This window comes from Panthera onca, chromosome E1 (genome assembly GCF_046562875.1).
Source record: "Panthera onca isolate mPanOnc1 chromosome E1, mPanOnc1 haplotype 2, whole genome shotgun sequence".
NCBI lineage: Eukaryota > Metazoa > Chordata > Mammalia > Carnivora > Felidae > Panthera > Panthera onca.
Window position 1 is genome coordinate 58,868,030 of NC_138352.1, and position 20,104 is coordinate 58,888,133.

At 52.3% G+C, this 20,104-nt stretch overlaps 1 protein-coding gene across 8 annotated transcripts in view; it reads right to left on the reverse strand.

The window, feature by feature from the left end:
- Positions 1-3,740: 3,740 nt before the first annotated feature.
- Positions 3,741-20,104, reverse strand: part of MPP2 (MAGUK p55 scaffold protein 2) — a 28,725-nt gene continuing 12,361 nt past the window's right edge. For all 8 annotated transcript variants that reach the window (XM_078437101.2, XM_078437097.2, XM_078437098.2 and 5 more), the window contains 10 exons: positions 11,498-11,650; positions 11,215-11,364; positions 10,598-10,825; positions 9,759-9,890; positions 9,547-9,652; positions 9,377-9,445; positions 8,965-9,126; positions 8,088-8,290; positions 7,625-7,753; positions 3,741-6,364 (listed from right to left, as the gene is read on the reverse strand). In XM_078437101.2, the coding sequence (XP_078293227.1) occupies positions 6,188-6,364; positions 7,625-7,753; positions 8,088-8,290; positions 8,965-9,126; positions 9,377-9,445; positions 9,547-9,652; positions 9,759-9,890; positions 10,598-10,825; positions 11,215-11,364; positions 11,498-11,650 (1,509 nt within the window). In that variant the 3' untranslated portion in view covers positions 3,741-6,187. The remainder of the gene's footprint in view (positions 6,365-7,624; positions 7,754-8,087; positions 8,291-8,964; positions 9,127-9,376; positions 9,446-9,546; positions 9,653-9,758; positions 9,891-10,597; positions 10,826-11,214; positions 11,365-11,497; positions 11,651-20,104) is intronic.

Consider the following 20,104-nt stretch of genomic DNA (forward strand, 5'->3'; position numbering starts at 1 on the left):
CTGCCGACACGGCCCTTCCCCCTTCCTGGGCAGGGATGATGGTCAGAGGGGCACATTCACGCCTCACGCCTGCCACATCTGGTCCCCACGGTGCACCGTGGCTCCAGCGTGGTCTTTCCCAAAGACGTTTGGCTGCTCCCGTGAACTGGACTCCCGCCACGAAAGAGATGTCCTTGGGTAAGCGGGTTCAGAGGACTGCTGTAATCATCGGTTTTGTCTTCTGACAACCCTCCAGAAGGTTGACCCCTCGGGGTCAGCCTCGTTTTCCGAGAGCTTTTCTCCCTGGGCCTTAGCATACAATAATTTTCTGATTTACCTGCTGAGAGTCCTGAAAATGGCTATCCACCTGTGATTTCATGACTATTACAGTCATTATTGAAATTACTAAGTACTTTGAAATGTCCCTGTAGCAGACGGGGCCCATCCCACGGGTGCAGCTGTAGCTAAGGGTGTCTGTGTTTCAAGTTTCATACTATTTGCCTAATTGGGGCCAAATTTACCTTTATCCTTTTGTATTGTCCCAGAAAGGTCATGCTTCAAGATGCTTCTAGGTCCTTTGTCACGAATGCATGCTGCAGGCTGACTAATGGTGACAAAGAGAATTAAGCTCCTGTTCAGAACTTATACAGGGCGCACCCACCTCCTCCATGTAAAATCGGGAGTCACGCTGTATCTTATAAGGCCCTTTCCTATGCAGAAGTTCAGAGACCACTGCCCAACTCATACATTTTTTAAGTTTATTTATGTATTTTGAGAGAGAGAGAAAGTGCGCGCTCGTGAGCGAGTGCATGTGAGTGGGGGAAGGGCGGAGAGGGAGAGACAGAGAGAGAGAGAGAGAGAGAGAGAGAGAAAGAGAATCCCAATCAGGCTTCACATTCAGCATGGAGCCTGATGAGGGGCTCCATCTTCCAAACCAGGAGATCATGACCTGAGCCGAAATCATCAGTGCTTAACCAACTGAGCCACCCAGGTGCCCCTACAACGCGTACGTTTTTAACGGAAGAAAACCTCAGCAAATGTACCTCGGATGGTTGTATTCACTTGTTCAAAGATGATTTGGGATTCATTATAATTGTACTAAGATTTGTGCCAAAGTATAGGAAAGCCCTTTTTATAAAAAGGAGACCCTTTTGGCCCCTAAGAGTAGGGTAGAGGAGACAGAATTTTAGGGTCAAGGGCAGTCCTTTCAAAGGAACGAATTTTGTTTTACAAGACAGTCACGGGGTCTCCTTGGTATCAGTCTGCTGCCGACTGGAGAGCACGCCAGTCAGACCAGTGCAGCTTGGAGGGCAGGTGGGGGGTGGGGGGCCTGGGCTGGAAGGCAGACCTGAGTGAAAGGGAGACAGACCAGGGTCTTGCAGGAAAAGACTGCAGAGTGAAAACCCTTCTCAATGAGTGGCCCAGTTGCATGCAATTCCAATTAGTATCCCCACGGGAAAAGGGCGTACTCCGACAAAATGATCCTAGAGTTCACTTTCTAGAAAAAATAATTACTGAGAAAAATAACACTGATCAAGAGAGTAGTTGAAAACTTTCTTTACTAGATAAGTAAAACATAGAAGTTTCTAAATAATTAAAACCTTGATCATAACGACTAGATTAGATACACAGATGAATGGAATAAGCTAGAAGTTCTCCCTGCTCCCTTGCACATCCTGCTCAGTCCCTCCCAGGGCTGTGGGGTCACCACTAAACCCAGTTCTGAGGGAGGAGGGGCCGGGGCTGGGCGAGCTTTAGACCGTGGGCACCCTCAACCACCTGGCATGCCTGGATCTCTTGAAGAGTTGAATCTGGGGATGGCAAGGTAGCCCACACTTATGCTCATGGTTCCCTTTCTTATCCCATGTTCCTCCTCCACCAAGAGCACCCCACCCTGACTCTGCCAATCTGCCTCGATCTTTGGGAAGCAGCACTGGAAGGAAAGCCCCAGCCTGAGAACCAGGAATCCAGGGGTCTGTTTCAGCTCCGCCAACGACTTTCTGTGTGACATTGGACAAAGCTCATCACCTCTCTAGGTCAGTTTCCCAACTATAATATGATAAGAATCCATTCTGCCCTACTAACCATATGCTACTGTGCCAGGAGGGAAAAAGAATTTTTTAAATGGTGGCAGAATTCCTTTTAGAAATTCAACTATCTTGGGGCGCCTAAGGGGGTCGGTTGAGCGTCCGACTTCAGCTCAGGTCACCATCTCACAGTTCGAGAATTCGAGCCCCTCATCGGGCTCTGTGCTGGCAGCTCAGAGCCTGGAGCCTGCTTCGGATTCTATGTCTCCCTCTCTCTCTGCTCCTCCCCTCTCTCTCTCTCTCTCTCAAAAATAAATAAACATTTAAAAAAGAAATTCAACTATCTTTATTGGGAAAATAGCTTGAGGCCAATTCGGGGCTAAAAGGAGATTTCCTCCACCCCCAAAGTTATGGCGAAAATAGGTGAGCGGTGGTTGGCAATCTTGGCTACAGATTAGAATCACTTGGGGAGCTTTTAAAACACAGGGCTTCCCAGACTCCACTCCCAGCCTGGCGGAGACTGGCTAGATCCCAGTTCTTCTTCCTGAGTACCAAGGAAAACTACATTTCCCAGGCTCCTTTGCAATAATCCAGGGCAACATGATGAGATTCTGGCCAATGGATGTGGACAGGCTGACCTAGCCAATAAAATCCCTGAGTAATACGCTACACTTTATTCCTCTTCCGTGACCTCGGTGGAGCCTGTTAAAGACGGTGGAGTCAAAAATGGAAAGAGGCTGGATCCCTGAGTCACTGCTAGGAGTGACACCCAATTCCTACCAGATGTGATGTGAGCAAGACATTAATGTGAGCGAGAAAAAACAAGGGTTGCTAGGTATGGCAACGAAATATCCATTTTCCAAGGACGCCCTGGAGATGGGAAGAAGGTTGTTCAGCAATGAGAGGAAGAGGGTCCAGCAACACGGAGGGAGGCGGGGGAGCCCAAAGAGAAAGGTTGACCAGAAAAATATTCTATGTGCTGGGAATGATCAGGGAACATTCAGAGTTGGGGTATTTAACATTCAATTCTAAATTCCCATCAGAGCTGTTAGGCGGAAGACGTAAGCCCCTATGGTTGCCTCCAAATCACCAGTAAAGTCAGCCTCCACGCTTGTCCTCGTGCGAGTGGATGCTTTGGGGGAAATGGAAGGAAGAAAGCCAGTTCCACATTTGGTTGTTACAGGGAGAAGGGAACAGCTAGAGCCCCCTGCCGAGAATCCCCAGTGAACATTCCAGGCTCCCCCGAAGAATGCAAGGTGGGAAGGAAGGCTGATGCCTTCACCCTGAAGGATCTGACACACACACACCCACCCATGGTGACATGTGGGTGACATTTCAACCAGCTCTCTATGGCATGTATGTTTGAGCTCCTAGAACCAATCCTAGCATTAGCGCTGGGAGAGTCCATGATACTTTTACAGAGAACGAACCTAAGAGGTACAGGGGCCTGCTCCACACAGCAAGTTCTGGGTGAAGTGATTAGCCATGGAGTCCCTGGGTCCCCTGGCCCCCATGAATGTTCGCAGACCCCCAGCCCTGAGCATTTAGAACAAGCATTTTCTGGGGACGGGGCATGTGGAATGGTGGAATGCGAAATCTTAGAAGACATCACAGGACACAAGACGATTCACTCCAACTCCCATTCCAGAATCACTTGTGCTGGGTGCCCCCCTCTCACCCTGTCCAGAAGCCATCCACTGGGCCCCAAGCAAAGACAAACAGAGCCCAGAAGCCTTTGTTTTCACATTTAATCAAAGGAAAAGAAAGAAAACTAGTCAGAGCAAAAGCTCGAGAATTGACTGAGGGAGGAGAGAAGAGGGGACAGGGCCACCAGGCTGGCACTGAGTGTGGACAGTGGGGGGCAGAGTCCTCATTATCCTGAGGTGCCTCAAATACAAGCGTCTGGGGCGAGGTGGTGGGGGGGTGGGGGAGATGTAACATGATGGGCACACACCTGTTCCAACCCAGCCCTGGGCCAGGGTGGGGGGGGGGGGTGGAGTGGGGTTGGGCAGGGGAGGTAGGATGAAGTTCAGGGAGGGATGAAGACAGGAGAGGAGGGACCCAGCCCAGCCGCCCAGGCATCACTAGAGGTGACAGAACAGCATCAACACAGGAGATCTGCCCTAAAAGGCCAGGTGCCAATGCTCCAGCAAGGTGCCCAGCCTCCTATGCCAACCTCCCTCCACCCCCGTCGGAGGATGGTCTCTCCATCAGGGCACTTTGGAGGTTAACCAAGGGCAGGGGGTTTGCACCAGCAGATCCTCGGGTGCCTCTACTCCCAAGTCCTCCAGGGGAGGCGGGAACTGGCAAAGGATACCGCTGATTGCCTCGGGTGTTTTCCTCCCACTCCTGGTCCCCTTGGGCTGTGGGTAAGGGTGATGCAAGGAAGAGCTGACTTGAGGATGAAAAGAACACTGGCCAAAGGGAAAAGGGGAGTGTAAAGGCGACTGCATAGTGGAGGCAGAGCTACGCAAACGAGATGGGAGCAGGCTTGACCTTTACATCTCATTTGCATATCCTCTGCGAATGCAAATGAGATCCCTACTATAATAAATATATTTCTAACTTTGTAATAAATATTCTGTCTCTTCTCCCTCCCCTTCCCTACGAAATGGGCACACAGTGGTTCAGGGGCCAGCTTGGGCTGAACCTGCAGCGAAGACGGATTAGACACTCAGCAGAACTGGGAAGTCACGGGAGGGGGGACGGGGGGGGGGGGCCGGTGGGGGCGATGGGGTGGTCCCGGCAAGGACAGGCTGACCCCAGGCAGGATCACAAAGAAGGACGAGGGACAGATGCCTGGGGAAGTCTAGGACGGCATTATTTTCTTAAAAGGGATTCTCCTATTTTACACAATTGCCTTCCCCAAGGACTCGGGGGGGTGTCTTTTAGGATAAGGGAACAGCAGGAGAGGTGGAGGAAGACATCTGGGGAGGGCCAAGGCTCTGCAATGTGGGATAAGAGCCTCATAAGAAATGGGGGCTGATGGGGAACCCCCAAAAAAGTGACCTCCAAAGCAAAACCACCCTTTGCTTCTTTTCTCCAAAAAACTAACACTGATACACACACACCAATGGCACACACACAGACCGGGTGCCGCAGCATGAGGAACAGAAGCTGCGCTGAAACCGTGTGGATAGCGCCCCCTGGAGTTGCTCGACAAGAAGCTGGCTAGAGCACAAATGTCCTCCGCCCGAGCCCAGGCCCCATGGCCTGCTCACAAGGTCCCCTCTGCGCCCCATCCTCAGCGCCCCCCCCAGGCAGATCTGATGCAAGTGGGCGACCTGGACCCCCCCCCCCCAGAGAGACCACAATGGACAATGGTCACCAACAGGGAGCCCAGATATGCCCCACCGTGGGCCACGATCAGTAGGAGCAGGCTCCCTGTCACTTGGCTCGGTCTTCAGCCCACCCCTACCCCTGTTGAGCCCACTCACCCCTGCTGGCCTTGCCCCGCGGGGGAGCAGAGCTGACCTGTCAGGGGCACGTTGGAGAAGTCTGTGGAGAGACTTCGGCAGTGAAAAGCTGTGGATGAGGGAAGGACAGGGCGGGGTCCGCTTGTGGGACTCCGCCCGATTCCACGGGAACTGGGACGGCCCTGCTCCCCCCGCCGTGGGAGCTGGTTCAAGCTCGGGTTCCTCCAGCCTTCAGGACGGCACCAGGCTGCCACCACCTCCCAGGACTGCCTGGCTGCTGGGACCTGCACTCCCCGGTCTGGAAACAGCCCAAGGGCCACTCCTAGGCCACAGGTGTGAGAGGTGGGAGGAGCCCAGGAACTGGGTGGGCGTGGCTAGCCCAAGGAGAAAAGGTAACTGCAGAGAGGTGCCCTGGGGGCAGTGTACCTACTGACCACAGGGTCCCAAAGCAGCTTTTCTCTTCTCTGGACTAAGCACTATGGAGGTGACTCTGACACTCCTGGGCACAGCCTGGCCCTCAGAGGGACATCTGGTGGCCAGTGGGCATGGGGAGTGGGCAGCACCTGGGCACAGAGGTACCCCATGAACACCCCATCTCCTTGGCAGTGCATGCCTCTGTGCTGAAGCCAGATTAGGGCCCCCTAGGAGCCATCACCCAGGGAGAGCCAGACCACCAGGGATGAGAGCTAAGGATCATGGCTGGGGGTCATGGCTGGGGAAGGGGATGGGTCGCAACCCAGAGGGGTGAGGTCCACATGAACAGGCTCAGTACACCCAGCTGACAGGCACCCACTGGGGCTCTGTCCGCAGCTTCTCCATGGCAGCCTGGAGCTCACGAAAGGTCCTCTCCAGGTTGGTGTTGACCAGGCTGAGGTCGAAGTAGTGCCCGTAGCCTCTCTGGATGCGGCTGCTCTCTTCCACGGTCCTCCTCAGGTCTGCCTCCTGCTGGCACAAGGGGACCTCGCGGCCATCAGTGTCCCCCAGTCACCCCCATCATCACGGGGGATCTACAGCCTCCCCCATCTATCCCCCTGCCCAGAGCCCAGCCATATCAGGTACAGACTCCCTGGCTAGGGAGGCAGGAGCCATCGCACGTCTCCGGGCGGCTCTCCTGCAACCAGGGACAGACAGATGGGTGAAAAGAAGGAAGGAAGGAAGGAAGGAAATAACCTTTAGTCAGTGCCGAGCATGGCACTAACTGTTTTGCAACCCACGTGATCTTCACGATAGCTCTGCTAGGCAGGACTAATGATTCCCCATTTCCAGTGGAGAAAATTGAGGTTCAAAGAGGTCACCCAGCCAGCCAGTGGCTGCAGAGGGTCTGTCTGACCCCAAGGTCAGTGCTCCCTCCAGTGTGACCAGGCGCCTGAGATGCACCTCCCAAGCACGCCCCCACTAAGGCAATCCACGGGTGCCCCAGGCCACCGCTACCCCACACCTAATCAAAGCTGGCCAGCTGGCTGAGCAGGGGTAGGAAGGACACTTTGAATGCTGACTTAAATGAGCAGAGGTGGAAGCTCTAGGGCTGGCCCAGCTTTGTCCCAGTGGCCCCAGTTGGCTATGTTTGTGGCCAGGGGACTTCAGAGGGGAGCCCAGCCCAGACAGCCTCTGACCAGGGGCCTGAGAACTGCAGTACCAGGCATGGCCAGCAGATGGACCCCTGAGCTCAGGGTTCTGGAAACCGTACATCCCGAGAAGGCGGCTCCAAGGGGTACCTGGGGGGGAGGTAGGCGCCCTGGTGTCCTGTAACCAGTGACTTGAAGCTTCTCCTCCCAGCCTCCTCCCTGATGCTAACTCATCCCTCCAGCCATCCTTCCAGCCTCCAGCCTCCTTCTTCCCTTCAGCTTTTCCCTCCAGCTGTGAATGCCTGGCCCACTTCTGCCCAGAGATCACCCACCGGCCCTCCGGGCTCCCTTAAACACTCTGTCCCCCCACAGTGGATGGAGTGGCAGGCCTTTCAAAAGCTCCTGCACCCCAGGCTAGCTGTATCCCTGACTCTATGAGACTCTGGGCACTTTACTTCCTTGCTCAGATCTCTGTTTCCAAACGGATAAAGTGGGAGTCAGGAGTCCAACGTCACTGATACCTTGGGTGGTCCCCTCTCTCCTTTCCCCAATGCCACCTTCTTCTCCTCATCAGCTCCAGCCTACCTTCTCCCGGGGCAGCCATCAGGCCCCTCCCACCGCACCTCAGAGTCCTCACCGTAAGCTGCTTGGTGGACAGCCCACTCTCCAATGCAGCCCGGTTCATGGCCCGGAGGGTCTCGTAGTCAGGGGCCTCGATGAACACCACATAAGGGACAAACTCAGCTGTTCTCAGCACTTTCACTGCCTGCGGGAGAAGAAGGGGGTGGGGGAGTATATCCCCACGGACATCCTGGAAGGGGGAGGAGGGATAGCTGGGGGCTACCTGGGAGGGTGGGGAAACGGAACCTGGGGATGAATGGGAGAGGAACAGCTGGCAGGTGGCCGGGGACTGGGAAACCGGAAGAGGCTAGAGGGGGCCTGGGAGGGCAAGAAAGAGATTCCAGGTGGGTTGGGTCCCTAGCAGTAGTTGCGGGATATATGAGGGTGCTTGGGAGACCAGTGCCTGGAAGCATATGGGGAGTGCTGGGGGTGGGGCAGCAGAGTACCCAGCGGGGATCTCAGACCGGCTGGGACTTTACCTGGGGGTTGACATCCAGCACGCACACTTTGCCGGCGGCGACCACGCCCCGGATGGAGTCGATGCGCGTGCCATACAGGTTGCCCTCGTACTCGCCATGTTCCAGGTAGCGCCCAGCACGGATGTCCGCCTCCATCTCCCCACGGGACACAAAGCTGTAGCCCTGACCTTCCCGTTCGGAGTCCTTGGGCCGCCGGGACGTGTCTGGGGGGAAGGAGGGGCTGAGTGAGCACAAGCAGGCTGTACCATGTCAGACGCGTACGGTCCTGCAGCCTGGGAGGGGCGGCCTCCCTCCGCCTTCAAAACACTGCCGCCTCCCCACACCCGCACCCTCACCCTCACCCTCACCCCTGCCACACACGCATTCGAGACTCCCACATTGACAGGACCTTCAGAGTTCACTGCGCCAACCTAGTGCTCACAGATGGGGGGCTGAGGCCCAGAGGGGGCGATGTGCACCCCAAAGCCACACACCAAGGTCAAGGAGACCTGGGGTCAGCACTCAAGTTCCCGCCTCCAGGAACCAGGGGCTCTCACCACCCCAGCTGGTTCTGTCACCAAGAAGCCCCGTCTTCCACAAGGCCACACGCAGCCCTGTTTCACAGGGGTTCCCAGCGGAGCTTCTCGTAAGTGAAACTTGAGAGGAGGAAAGGCGAGGCCTGCCCGCAGCCCACCCAGGCCACCCAGGTTCAAAGGACTGCTTCCCCACCCCTCTCCAGCCTGCAGTTCCCCCCTACCACCTACAGAGGGCGCATTCCCCCCACGCCTCACTCAAAAGTACCCCTTGACTTGGGAGTCCATGCAGATGCCTGCTCAGTGGACCCAGCCCCAGCCCCTGCTCCCAGTCCCCTGCCCACCAAGGCCCGGCTCCCACTCACAGGGCACGGTGGTGCCATAGCGATCTGGATCCCACATGATGAGTTTGTTCTTCAGGCTGCGCCGGCCCACACCCTGGGCTCCGATGAGCACCAGGGTTTTCCGGCGGAAGGGGGGCATGCGGGCCACCTCCTCATAAATGAGCAGCTCATGCCGGTCAAACTCTGAACACAGGGAGATGGCGCTCATCAGGCTAAGCGGGAGGCATGGGTGGGGCCGGACCTCAGGGAGGCCAAGGATAAGAGGGCTGGGGCGGTGGTGTGGCGGCGTGGGGGGGGGGGGGTGCAGCAGAGAGAGACTGGGCAGGTCCTGGGGATGGGACTGGCAGCATCAGCACCAACAAGTCACTGGCGGGGGGCGGGAGGGCGCATGCCATATTAGAGGAGGACAGGGAAGGGGGCCCCCAACACCCACCTGCATTCTTCGTAGTCAAATACATCATTCGCTTCTTTTTCTTTCCTGAAAGGCTGCCACATAGGGTCCCTGGCCACAGGGAGATGGGCGAGTGAGGCCAGTCAGGCTTGTGTCACATCCCAGATTAGGGGGTCATGAGGCAGTGGGGCGGGGGGGGGGAACCCTCATACCTGAGGTGGGTGTCAGCTCCAGATCCCGTTTGACAAAGGCTTTCCGCTTCTCCTCCAGCAGCTGGCTGGGGATGAGCCCAGCGCTGCCCCCTTCGACGTGGCATGCCTGAAAACGAACAAGGGAGAAAGATCTGCCTGAGTGAGAAGACACCTCCCTGGGTGCTCACCTCCCCCACACACCACGCCTGGAGAGACAGACACCGAGGGCTCACCTGCCACCAGTTAGCATCGTCCTGGTTTACAATCTGCAGTAAGTCCCCAGCACTGAAGCGCAGGCCGGCTTCCTTGCAGGGGATAAGGCTGTCTCTCGCAGGGTCGTAGTCGAAGTGGCATTTCACAAATACCTGGATGGGGGATCAGAGAAGGGTCAAGGGAAAAAGGTAAGGCTGGAGGTCAGAACCCTTCTCAGACCAGCCCCCTACCCCACTTCCCCCTCTGAGGGTGGGGGGACCGTCACCCGGTCCACTGTCTTCCCCAGGCCCTCACAAAGGTGAAAGAGGCTAAGGCGTGGCCCCCCTAGTAGGGGCATGGTGCCCCCAGGCCCCCCTGGTAGCGGCCTCCCTTTGCATCTAGAACAAAAGGACTCAGACTGATGGGGCCTGTGGTCAGGCCTGGGGCCTGAGGCGGCCACCCGCTGAGGAGGAGGCAGATCACTGGGTAAGGGACACAATCCTGGCACCCATTGCAGGATCCCTCAGTCCACCCACAGCCGCCTGTTGGAACAGGGGGCTCTGGCAGATGGCTACAGAGCCAGTAGGAGAAAGTGGACAGAACGGCCAGACCCCCACCTTCCACCAACCAGGAGGCAGCTGTACAGGGCACCTGGCAACTCAGCATCGTGCATGCGCGCACCCGGTACACATAGGCCCGGGGCTGCATCGATACAGGTTGCCTACGCGGGTACAAACGCACGCACGTCCCTTGCACATGCGTATGAGTGCCCAAGACTCAGGCCAATGCACGAGTATGTGGGCCTGTGACCCTGGCGGCTGGGAGTCCCGGCTGCCCCTTGGGCCTTGGGCTGGGTGGGGAGGTAGGTGGAGGGACCCACCTGGCGGGGCAGATGGGGCTCCTGGTAGCTGGGCAGGATCTTGAGGATGACGCTGCCGCTGGCACTGCGCAAGAGTTCCTGCAGCGCGCGGGGGTCGCTGCCCACTGGCTGCCCGTTCACCTCCTTGATGATGTCGCCCACGTGCAGCAGGCCTTGCTGAGCCACCATGCCGCCGTGCAGAATGCGCGCGATCACCAACTCGCCGCCCTCCACACGGAACGTCACTCCCTGGGGGGTGGAGGGCGGATGTGACTAGGCCCCAGCTGCTCAAGGCAGAATCTTCAAGTGGGTTTCCTAACGGCCCCTCCATTCCCACCCTCACCCCTTCCACCCCGGACTCACAGAGTCCCCCTCTTCCATTTCTCTGCCCCAATCCTTCACTTACAGGGCCACTCATGGATGGAAGGGGGGCAGAGTGGGGAGGGTCCTGGCACGCGGACGTGTGCAGCTCAGGTGCACGGTGTCTGCGGTCTCCTGGGGCTGCACGGGCCTGGCCCTGGGCAAAGCTGGAACCATCTTCCCCTTCAGCCCTCTCCGGGCCAGATCCGGCCTCCACTGCTTACTCTCCACCCCGCCCCCCTCCGGATCCCACCCCCAGCCCTGCCCCGTGGCCTCACCAGATGCTCTCCAGCCGTCTTGCGGATGCCCACCATGCGGACCGCGTCGGGAGGCACCGGCTGGTTGCTGAAGGTGGGGTCCAGGCCAGGGCTGGGCGGGGGAGTCTCATAGGTCTTCGAGGCCACAGAGTCGTGTGTCTCCAGGAGGGACTGGGGAGGTGGAGGAAACAGGAGGGACCGTGGGACAGTGCCCCGTGGCTCTAACTCCCGGCCAGCCCCTCTCCCAGGGGCCGCCCCAGCCACCACCCCAACTCCCCGCCCCCCTCCCCTCCGGGGCCGGAACCTGGAAGTGAGGCTCTTGGAGGATGCGGGCCAGCTCCGCGGCGGTGCTGCTCTGCTCTGCCAGCTGCGCCAGATCCCGAAGGATCTCCTGCACCAGCTCCAGGTTGTTGTCCCGCACGGCCTCCAGCTTGGTCTCCTCCAGCCGCTCGTGGGCCTGGTGGGTGAGGGCGGGGCAGGTAACACCTGAGGCTCCCCGAGAACCCTGAGCTACCAAACACTGCCCCGCCCACCCCAGCGCAAATCCTGACTTCAGACCCCGCCCTTGGCTCCGCTTCTGACATCAGCTTCAGACCCTCACTCACCCAGCAGCGAGCACACTCCCACCTGCGCAGGCACACCTTGCTTTCTCCTTTCACCCCCAAAATGGTGATTAGGACCCAATTTAGGGAAGGGAGAGTACAAAGGATAAACCTTCATCCTGTTGCCACAGAGGGCCGTGAAACTTATCACACTGTCTCCAGCCCCCCCGGGGACCCTATAAGCATGTGAGTTCAAGGACAACTTATTCCACCCAACATCATGGTCTTGGACATCCTGTAGCCCAGGATGAAGAAGCCGGGGAGGTGGAGTAACTTGCTCAAGGTCACAGGGACCCAAACTTGGGTCTCCAGGCCTTCAGCCTAGTGCTCCCAGTGAGGGAGGGGACGAGAAACCGGTGCAGTTGATCTTGAACGACACGAGGGTTTGCCACACCAACCCCAGCACAGTCAAAAATCCACATATAACTTTTTACTCCACAAAGACTTAATTACTAATAGGCTACTGGTGACTGGAAGCCTTATGGGTAGCAAAGAGTTGGTTGGGGTGCCTGAGTGGCTCAGTCGGTTGAGTGCCCAACTCTTGACTTCAGCTCAGATCGTGACCTCAAGGTCGTGGGATTGAGCCCCTATGTCAGGCTCCGCACTGGATGTGGGGCCTTCTTGGGATTCTCTCTCTCCCTCTCCCTCTGCCCCTTCCCTTCTCACATGAGTGTTCCCCCCGTCTCTCTCTCTCTCTCTCAAAAAAACCAAAAACAAAAACAAAGAGTTGGTTAACACATATTTTCTACGTTATATTATTATATACTGTACTCTACAATAAAGTAAGCTAGGGAAAAGAAAATGTTAAGAAAGTCATAAGGAAGAGAAAACATTTACAGTACTGTGCTTTATTTATTGAGAAAAGTCCACAGACGAGTGAACTCGCACAGCTCAAACCCATGTTGCTCAAGGGTCAAATGCACATGGTGCCAGGAGAGGACCTTGCACCTGCTTGTTGATTTATGGACTCTGGGCTCCATGTGCTCTGAAAAGGGGGAAGGAAGGTTTTACCAGTGACCAGTCCAGCAAGGAGAGTTATGTTAGTTGGGTCAGGAAGTAAGGAGTCTTATTTCAGGGATATAAATGAAGACTTTTTTCTCTCTGAACCATTTGAAAAATAGACCTAAGTCACTTCACCCCAGACTATTTCAGCGTACATCACCTAAGAACAAGTAGGAGGCCAGCTACATAAACTATAATACCACCACCACTTGGAAGAAGTTCAACGTTGACACATTGATGTAATATCTAATAGACAGTCTCTATTTAAATACTGGTTAGTGTCCCCAAAGTATCCCTTATAGTTTTGGGGGTTTGTTTTTGTTTTTTTCTGATCAACAATCTCATCAAGGACCATGTGTTACATTTGGTTACAAAAAGGCCACATCTTTTTATTCCCCTTTAGACCAGATCCCAGTAACTTCTGGTCTTTCGGGACATTTTTTTTTTTTTAATTTTTTTTTTAACGTTTATTTATTTTTCAGACAGAGAGAGACAGAGCATGAACGGGGGAGGGTCAGAGAGAGGGAGACACAGAATCTGAAACAGGCTCCAGGCTCTGAGCTGTCAGCACAGAGCCCGACGCGGGGCTCGAACTCACGGACCGCGAGATCCTGACCTGAGCCGAAGTCGGCCGCCCAACCGACTGAGCCACCCAGGTGCCCCTCGGGACATTTTTAAGTTCAGGCAAGTAGTTTGCAAAATGCCCCACAACTGGATTTCTCTGATTGTTTTGCCATGATTAGACTCAGGTTAATCATTTTTGGCCAGGGTTCTACATAAGCAATCTTGTGTCTTTCCCACACCTTGAGACTGTGACTATTCTGTTCCCCAACAATCTTTCATTGATGTATTTAGCGTTCATTTATGACCCCTGCCTAAATCAATTCTTAAGTTGGGGGTTGCAAAATAGTGATTTTCTAACTCCGTTATCCCTTCTACATTTATTAGCTGGCATTCTCCTGTAAGAAAGAACTAGTCCTTTTTCCCTCCCACCCCACCTCCCTCTCACCTAAACTCCCCTCTCTGTATCACTATGGATTCTTTTTTATTCTGCATTATACTCCACCACCGTCGCTATCTTCGTGGTCTCAATTTATCCCAAATTGTGTTCATTGGGAGCTCCAAACACACCTGTGTCCTTTGGACACGGTTCCCATCAGTCCTCGAGCACCTTCTTCCCTCTGCCACAGGCTCATCTTGTACTCTCCCTACCCCACGTCTGGGCTCAGCAATTTCTCCAAGGAACTTGGATTCCTTTTGGCAGAGAATGGTACTTAGAAACCAAGATCTGGGGTACTCAGTGCTCATTGCTTCTGGCATGTCACTTCTTTAGTAACCCTTCGTTGACCCTGATAGTTCCAATTAAAATCTAACGCTGCAAAATTTTCCTCCTCTGCTCCCGTTCCGTATTTGTACCTCCCTTCTCCCTCAGTGAGAACTTATTTCCCAAAAATATGAATATATCTGCTTATCTGTTCCATCCTTCAAAATTCAGAAGGATTTCAAAATTGCTAAACTACTGTGACTACCTATCACAAACTTAAGTAAAAGTCAAGATTTATCTGCAGTCCCTTTTGTCCTCAGAATAGTCTAAAAGCACTTACAGCATTAGGGAGACGTTCTGTATCTGTGCTGTCCAACATGGCAGCCATATGTGGCCATCAAGCAACGGGACTAGTATGACTGAAAAACTGAATTTTTAATTCTACATCAGCAGTGCAGTGTATTTAAGTGTTTTCATTTTAATTTAAGCATTTAAATAAATACTCACATGTGGCTAGTGGCTACTGTATCAAATAGTACAGCCTTAGACTATATCTCACTTAGGGTATACAGTCAGAATACTGTGAGCAAAAGTACCAGAATTAATTCCCTTTTCTGTATAGTTACGCTAACGATTTAATATGTGGACAGATTCGCTTATCTGCACTTAATCTCAGAGTTTGCTTTTTTCATTCTTTTCAATTCATTTGTATTGTTTGAATATTTACAACACTTACATGGTTCACATTTTAAATCTAGGGGCACCTGGGTGGCTCATCCGTTGAGCATCCAACTCTTGATTTCGGTTCAGGTCATGATCTCATGGTCCTGGGATGGAACCCCACATCAGGCTCCATGCTGAGTGTGGAGCCTGCTCGGGATTCTCTCTCTCTCTCTCTCTCTCTCTCTCTCTTTCTCTCTCCCTCTGCCCCTCCCTCCCTCTCTCTCTCCCAAAAAGATAATTTAAATCTATATAAAAAGTAAACCTAGGGACACCTGGGTGACTCGGTTGGTTGAGTGTCCAACTTCAGCTTAGGTCATGGTCAGGGTTCGTGAGTTAGAGCCCTGCATCGGCCTCCCTGCTCTCAGCACAGGGCCTGCTTTGGATCCTCTGTCCTCCTCTCTCTCTGCCCCTCCCTTATTTGCACTCTCTCTCTCTCAAAAATAGATTTTAGGGGCGTCTGGGTGGCTCAGTTGGTTAAGCGTATGACTTCAGCTCAGGTCATGATCTCCTGGTTCACAGGTTCGAGCCCCTTCTTTCTTTTCACAACAGTAAGTAAATATTTCTCTTTCTTTTTTACATACAAGGTAGAACACTATACACACACACTCTTTGCTTTCTTTTTGTTTGTTTGTTTGTTTTTTAATTGGCTTGGTTTGCTGTTTGGCTTTTACTTAACAGTATGCCCTGGAAATCACTCTATGCTGCTACGTGGAGATCTTCCTTTATTATTATTATATATTTTTTTAATTACTGCGTTTGAGTCACCGCACGACCGGAGTACCATAATTCATTCAACCATTCTCAGGGGTATTTAGGTTGTTTCTAATCTCTTACTATTGCAAACAAAGCTAGAGTGAAAAACCTGGCATAGCTGTCGTCTACCTGTAGAGAAGCCTTCCATGTCAATTCCTGGATCAAGCAGTAGATACACTGTGGTTTTGCTAGATATTGACAACCCCCCTCTCCATGGGGCTTGGGCCGCTTTGTCCTCTCACCAGCTTTGGATGAGAGACTTCCCTGAAGCCTTGCCACCGGAGCGTGTGATCAGACCTTTGCGTGTCTGCCAATCACGTGGACGAGAAACAATTTCTCAGTGGGTCTTGATTTGCATTTTGCTTCCGGAGTGAAGCTGAGCATCTCCTCATATGTTTAAAGGCCATCTCTTCATCTTTCTCTGCAAATTGCCTGTTCACGTCTTCTGCCAATTTTTCTATCAGGTCTTGGTTTTTTTTCTTTGTCCCATTTTTCAAATGTGCTCTGTGTTGGAAAGATAAGCCCTTTATCTGTGCTATCTCTTGCAAATATTTTCCCCCAGTTTGTCATTGTCTTTTGATGCTTACGGTTTTCTGTCAATGCAAAGTTTATTAATACATGCATCTGATTTTTAAGGCATAGTTTAAAAGGGGGGCTTTCCCAACACACAGATCCATGTTTTCATCTAGGATATGTATGGTTTATTTTTCACATTTACATCTCCGATCTGCTTTGAGTTTATTCTGGTGTATGGTGTAAGTACGGATCTGCTTTGATATCTTTCCAAAGGACAATCCAGGTATCCCAATACCATTTATTAAAAATCTATAGGAAATTTTTTGTTTAATTTTCTATGTGTGACAATGGTAGTGTGAATATATTTTTAAGAATCTTTATCTTTTAGGGGCGCCTGGGTGGCTCAGTCAGTTAAGTGTCCGACTTCAGCTCAGGTCGCGATCTCACAGTCCGTGAGTTCGAGCCCCGCGTCGGGCTCTGGGCTGATGGCTCGGAGCCTGGAGCCTGCTTCCGGTTCTGTGTCTCCCTCTCTCTCTGCCCCTCCCCCGTTCATGCTCTGTCTCTCTCTGTTTCAAAAATAAACAAACGTTAAAAAAAAATTTAAAAAAGAATCTTTATCTTTTAGTTATATATGTTGAACTACAGATAAAATTATGTCTGAGATTTGCTTCAAAATAATTCAGGAGAGAGGGATGTAGGTGGAGGTATGGATAAAGCAAGATTATTCATGGGTTGTTACGTGTCAATGTGCAGCAATGAACGATGCAGGTTCAGGAGACATGTTTTTCAAGCCCAAGGGAAGAGATTCTAATAACACCTCATAGGGATACCCTGAGGATTCGGGGAGATGCACACAGGGCCTGGCACACAGTAGGTGCTCAGTAAAGGCTAGCTCTTTCTATCTTCTCTTCCCCAAACAGGCCAGGGGAACAGCATCTGCAGGGGGAGGCACGTTAGCCCCACAGTCACTTAAACCAGCCTCTGGCAGGTGAGAAGCATTTCAGACAGACGCCCACAGCCTGGCGGGGCAGAATGTTCCTGCGTGGGAGAAGCAGACAATTGAAGGGGCAAAGGAGTAGCACTCAGAAACCACTTATGCCTTGGGGCACCCAGGTGTCCTAGTCAGTTAAGCTATGGACTCTGGATTTCAGCCTCAAGTCATAATCTCACGGTCATGAGTTCAAGCCCCCACGTGGGGCTCCTCACTGAGCATGCAGGCTGCTTGGGATTCTCTCCCTCCCTCCCTCTGCCTTCCCTACCTCTCTGTGCATTCTGTCTCCCTCCCCCCCCCCCAAAATAAATAAACATTTAAAAAAAAAAAAAGAAAGAAAACAGTTATGCCTTGATGTTCCTTGATGTTCCCCAGGCGCTGAGGCATGTCTCTGAAGGTTCCACCAAAACGTATGTGCTCTTGTCATTTAGCTCAGCACAGCACGCCAAGCTTTCCGGGCCCTGTTACCAGCGACTAGAACAATGCCTGGAGTCCAGGGCCCAGGAACTGTATTTCAAGAATGAACCGTGGCACTGGGGCATGCAACCATCTCACAATGGCCACTTTAGCCGGTCTGTCTCTTCGGCTTAACAGGGGAGAACAGATTTCCCCAGGAGCCCTCCCTAACTGAGCCGGAAGCCAGGGCCCCTCCCAAGCTGCCTACCTCCCATCCCTCCCTTAATGACACCTCCCTGCAGGCTGCTCTATTCGTCCTCCTGTGGCTGCCCCGGGGCGTCTCACCCACTGATATAAAAGCACAGCTCTCCAAGCTGGACCTTCACGGCCCAGAGGAAACTTTACACATTTAACCATTCAAATACAAAAGAAACACTACAGCAGCGTGATCTAAACAGCGGAGTGACGAGCGCTGAGAACACCTAACAGGTACCATAATTTACAACACACTTTTCTGGGACTTTGAAAACCCAGAATTGGATTCATCCTATCCTTGCTCTGTGATATGTTCTCGTCATTGGTTTGGTTTGTGCGTGGCTCCCTTTCAGTTTAGTCGGCATTGAGTTAGACATTTTTATAGTAATATAACAAGGATCGAAGAACCCACCACTCAAACCATACATGAGGATCTTGACAATATCCTACATCTAACCACATGGCCCAGCCACCCATCCACTCCCAGAAACCGCCATCTTGATTCCCTGTCATCATCCTGCCCCGGCTTCCATTTCACGGTTTCATTATCTCTATGCATTATACATATTTCTAGAATTAGTATCATTTTTAATTATTCTTACCTTTTTTAAAAAAGGGCGAATTATGCTATATATAATTCCTGGGGGCCTGATTCTTTTCACTTAACATTATTAAGTGAAAAATTATTTTACCTACTATTTTTTTACCCACTATTATCTTGCTAAAATTTACTCTCACTTTCCATATTAAGAGATAACATTTTACTTTGTTTCACTTATTATTTTTCACTTAACATTATTCTTCTATGATTCATTCTTTTCTCCCCCCCATATCACAGTTGTTCATTTTAACCATATTATATTCCATTGTGTGAATATGCCACATTTGATTCATGCCCCCTCCTTGGGAAGCACCTGGGTCATTTCAGGATTTGGGCATCGTGAACAGCACTGCTATGAACATTCCAGTCTGTATCTCCTGGTGCACATGTAAGAGTTTCTCCCAGAAACAAAATTGCTGGGCCATGGGGTATACGTACGTTCAATGGTAAAGCAGCACATTTACAAAATATCTCATTTAAATGTCATACCAGATGGGTGCACCTGGGTGGCTCAGTTGGTTAAGCGACTGACTTCGGCCCAGGTCATGATCTCACGGTTCGTGGGTTCGAACCCTGCGTCAGGGCTCTGTGCTGACAGCTCGGAGACTGGAGCCTGCTTCAGATTCTGTGTCTCCCTCTCTCTCTCTGTCCCTGGCCCACTCATGCTCTGTCTCTCTCTCTCTCTCTCTCAAAAATAAATAAAATTTTTTAAAAAATGTCATAATGACCCTGTGAGATTAGTAGTCCCAAGGCCATTATCTGAGACTTGAGTGGGTGAAACGAATTCCTTCGGAGCCCAGAACTCATCTGGGTACATCGGGGACTCCAGTCAGTTTCCTGGGCTCCTCCACGGCTGTGGTGCCACCATCTGGGCACCTGTTTTGAGAATGCATGCAGTTGAGAGGCACTAGGCCCCACTACCAGGAAAGTTTTGAGTTTGTGTGGTAACCATTTGTTGAATTCTGCTCTGACAATCATCTTTGGCACAGCAGGGGCTCAAGCTTATTACAGACCAGAAGCCTGGGCCAAGTATACAGTTAGCTAACGGTGCAGCTGGTACTTGAACCCTGATCTGTCAGCTGCTGGTCCGGAAGCAGACTGCAAAAGTAGAAACGTCACACAGCCATTTCTCTGTGAGTTTTTCCCCCTCTGCCCTCACACTCCGACATCTCTGATTGTGGCAAAAGACAGGGAATTCTCATTTGACGCCTATGCTCATAATTAAATAGCTCAAAAACTGAAAGAAGTCCCAGAGGGTGGTGTGCCAGAAGGTAAAGTCACTCTTCAATCGTGATTTGATGATGTGATTTGCTTTGGTCGGGGAACATTAGCAAATATGATGCAAAAAGAGGCTTCGGGGCTTGTCTTCACTTGCTGCTGAGACTGCCATGTGAAGAAACCTGGGCTCTCTCCTAGAGGGTGAGGGACCCTCTAACCACATCTAGACCATCCTAGACACTGCAGCCTTCTCAGCTGAGACACCAGATGTGTGAACGAAAACATCCTAGACCACCCTGCTGAGCAGCCCAGACCAGAAAAACCACCCAAACCATCCAAAAAATCATGAGAAATGAATCATGGTTGTTTAAAGCCACTAAATTGTGGGATGGTTTGTTACACAGCAGAAACCGACTGATACACTGAGCTCCCCACCACCGTAGCTTCCACTTGTCATGTCCCTTGGTCAGAGTCTCTATTTCAGTGACAGCCCCCACCCCGACTCCTTCATTCTTCTAGGACTCTCTCACCCCGGCCTTATTACAGGAGTGGAGTCTCCCAGTGAACTCCAGTCAATGGACAAGACTGCA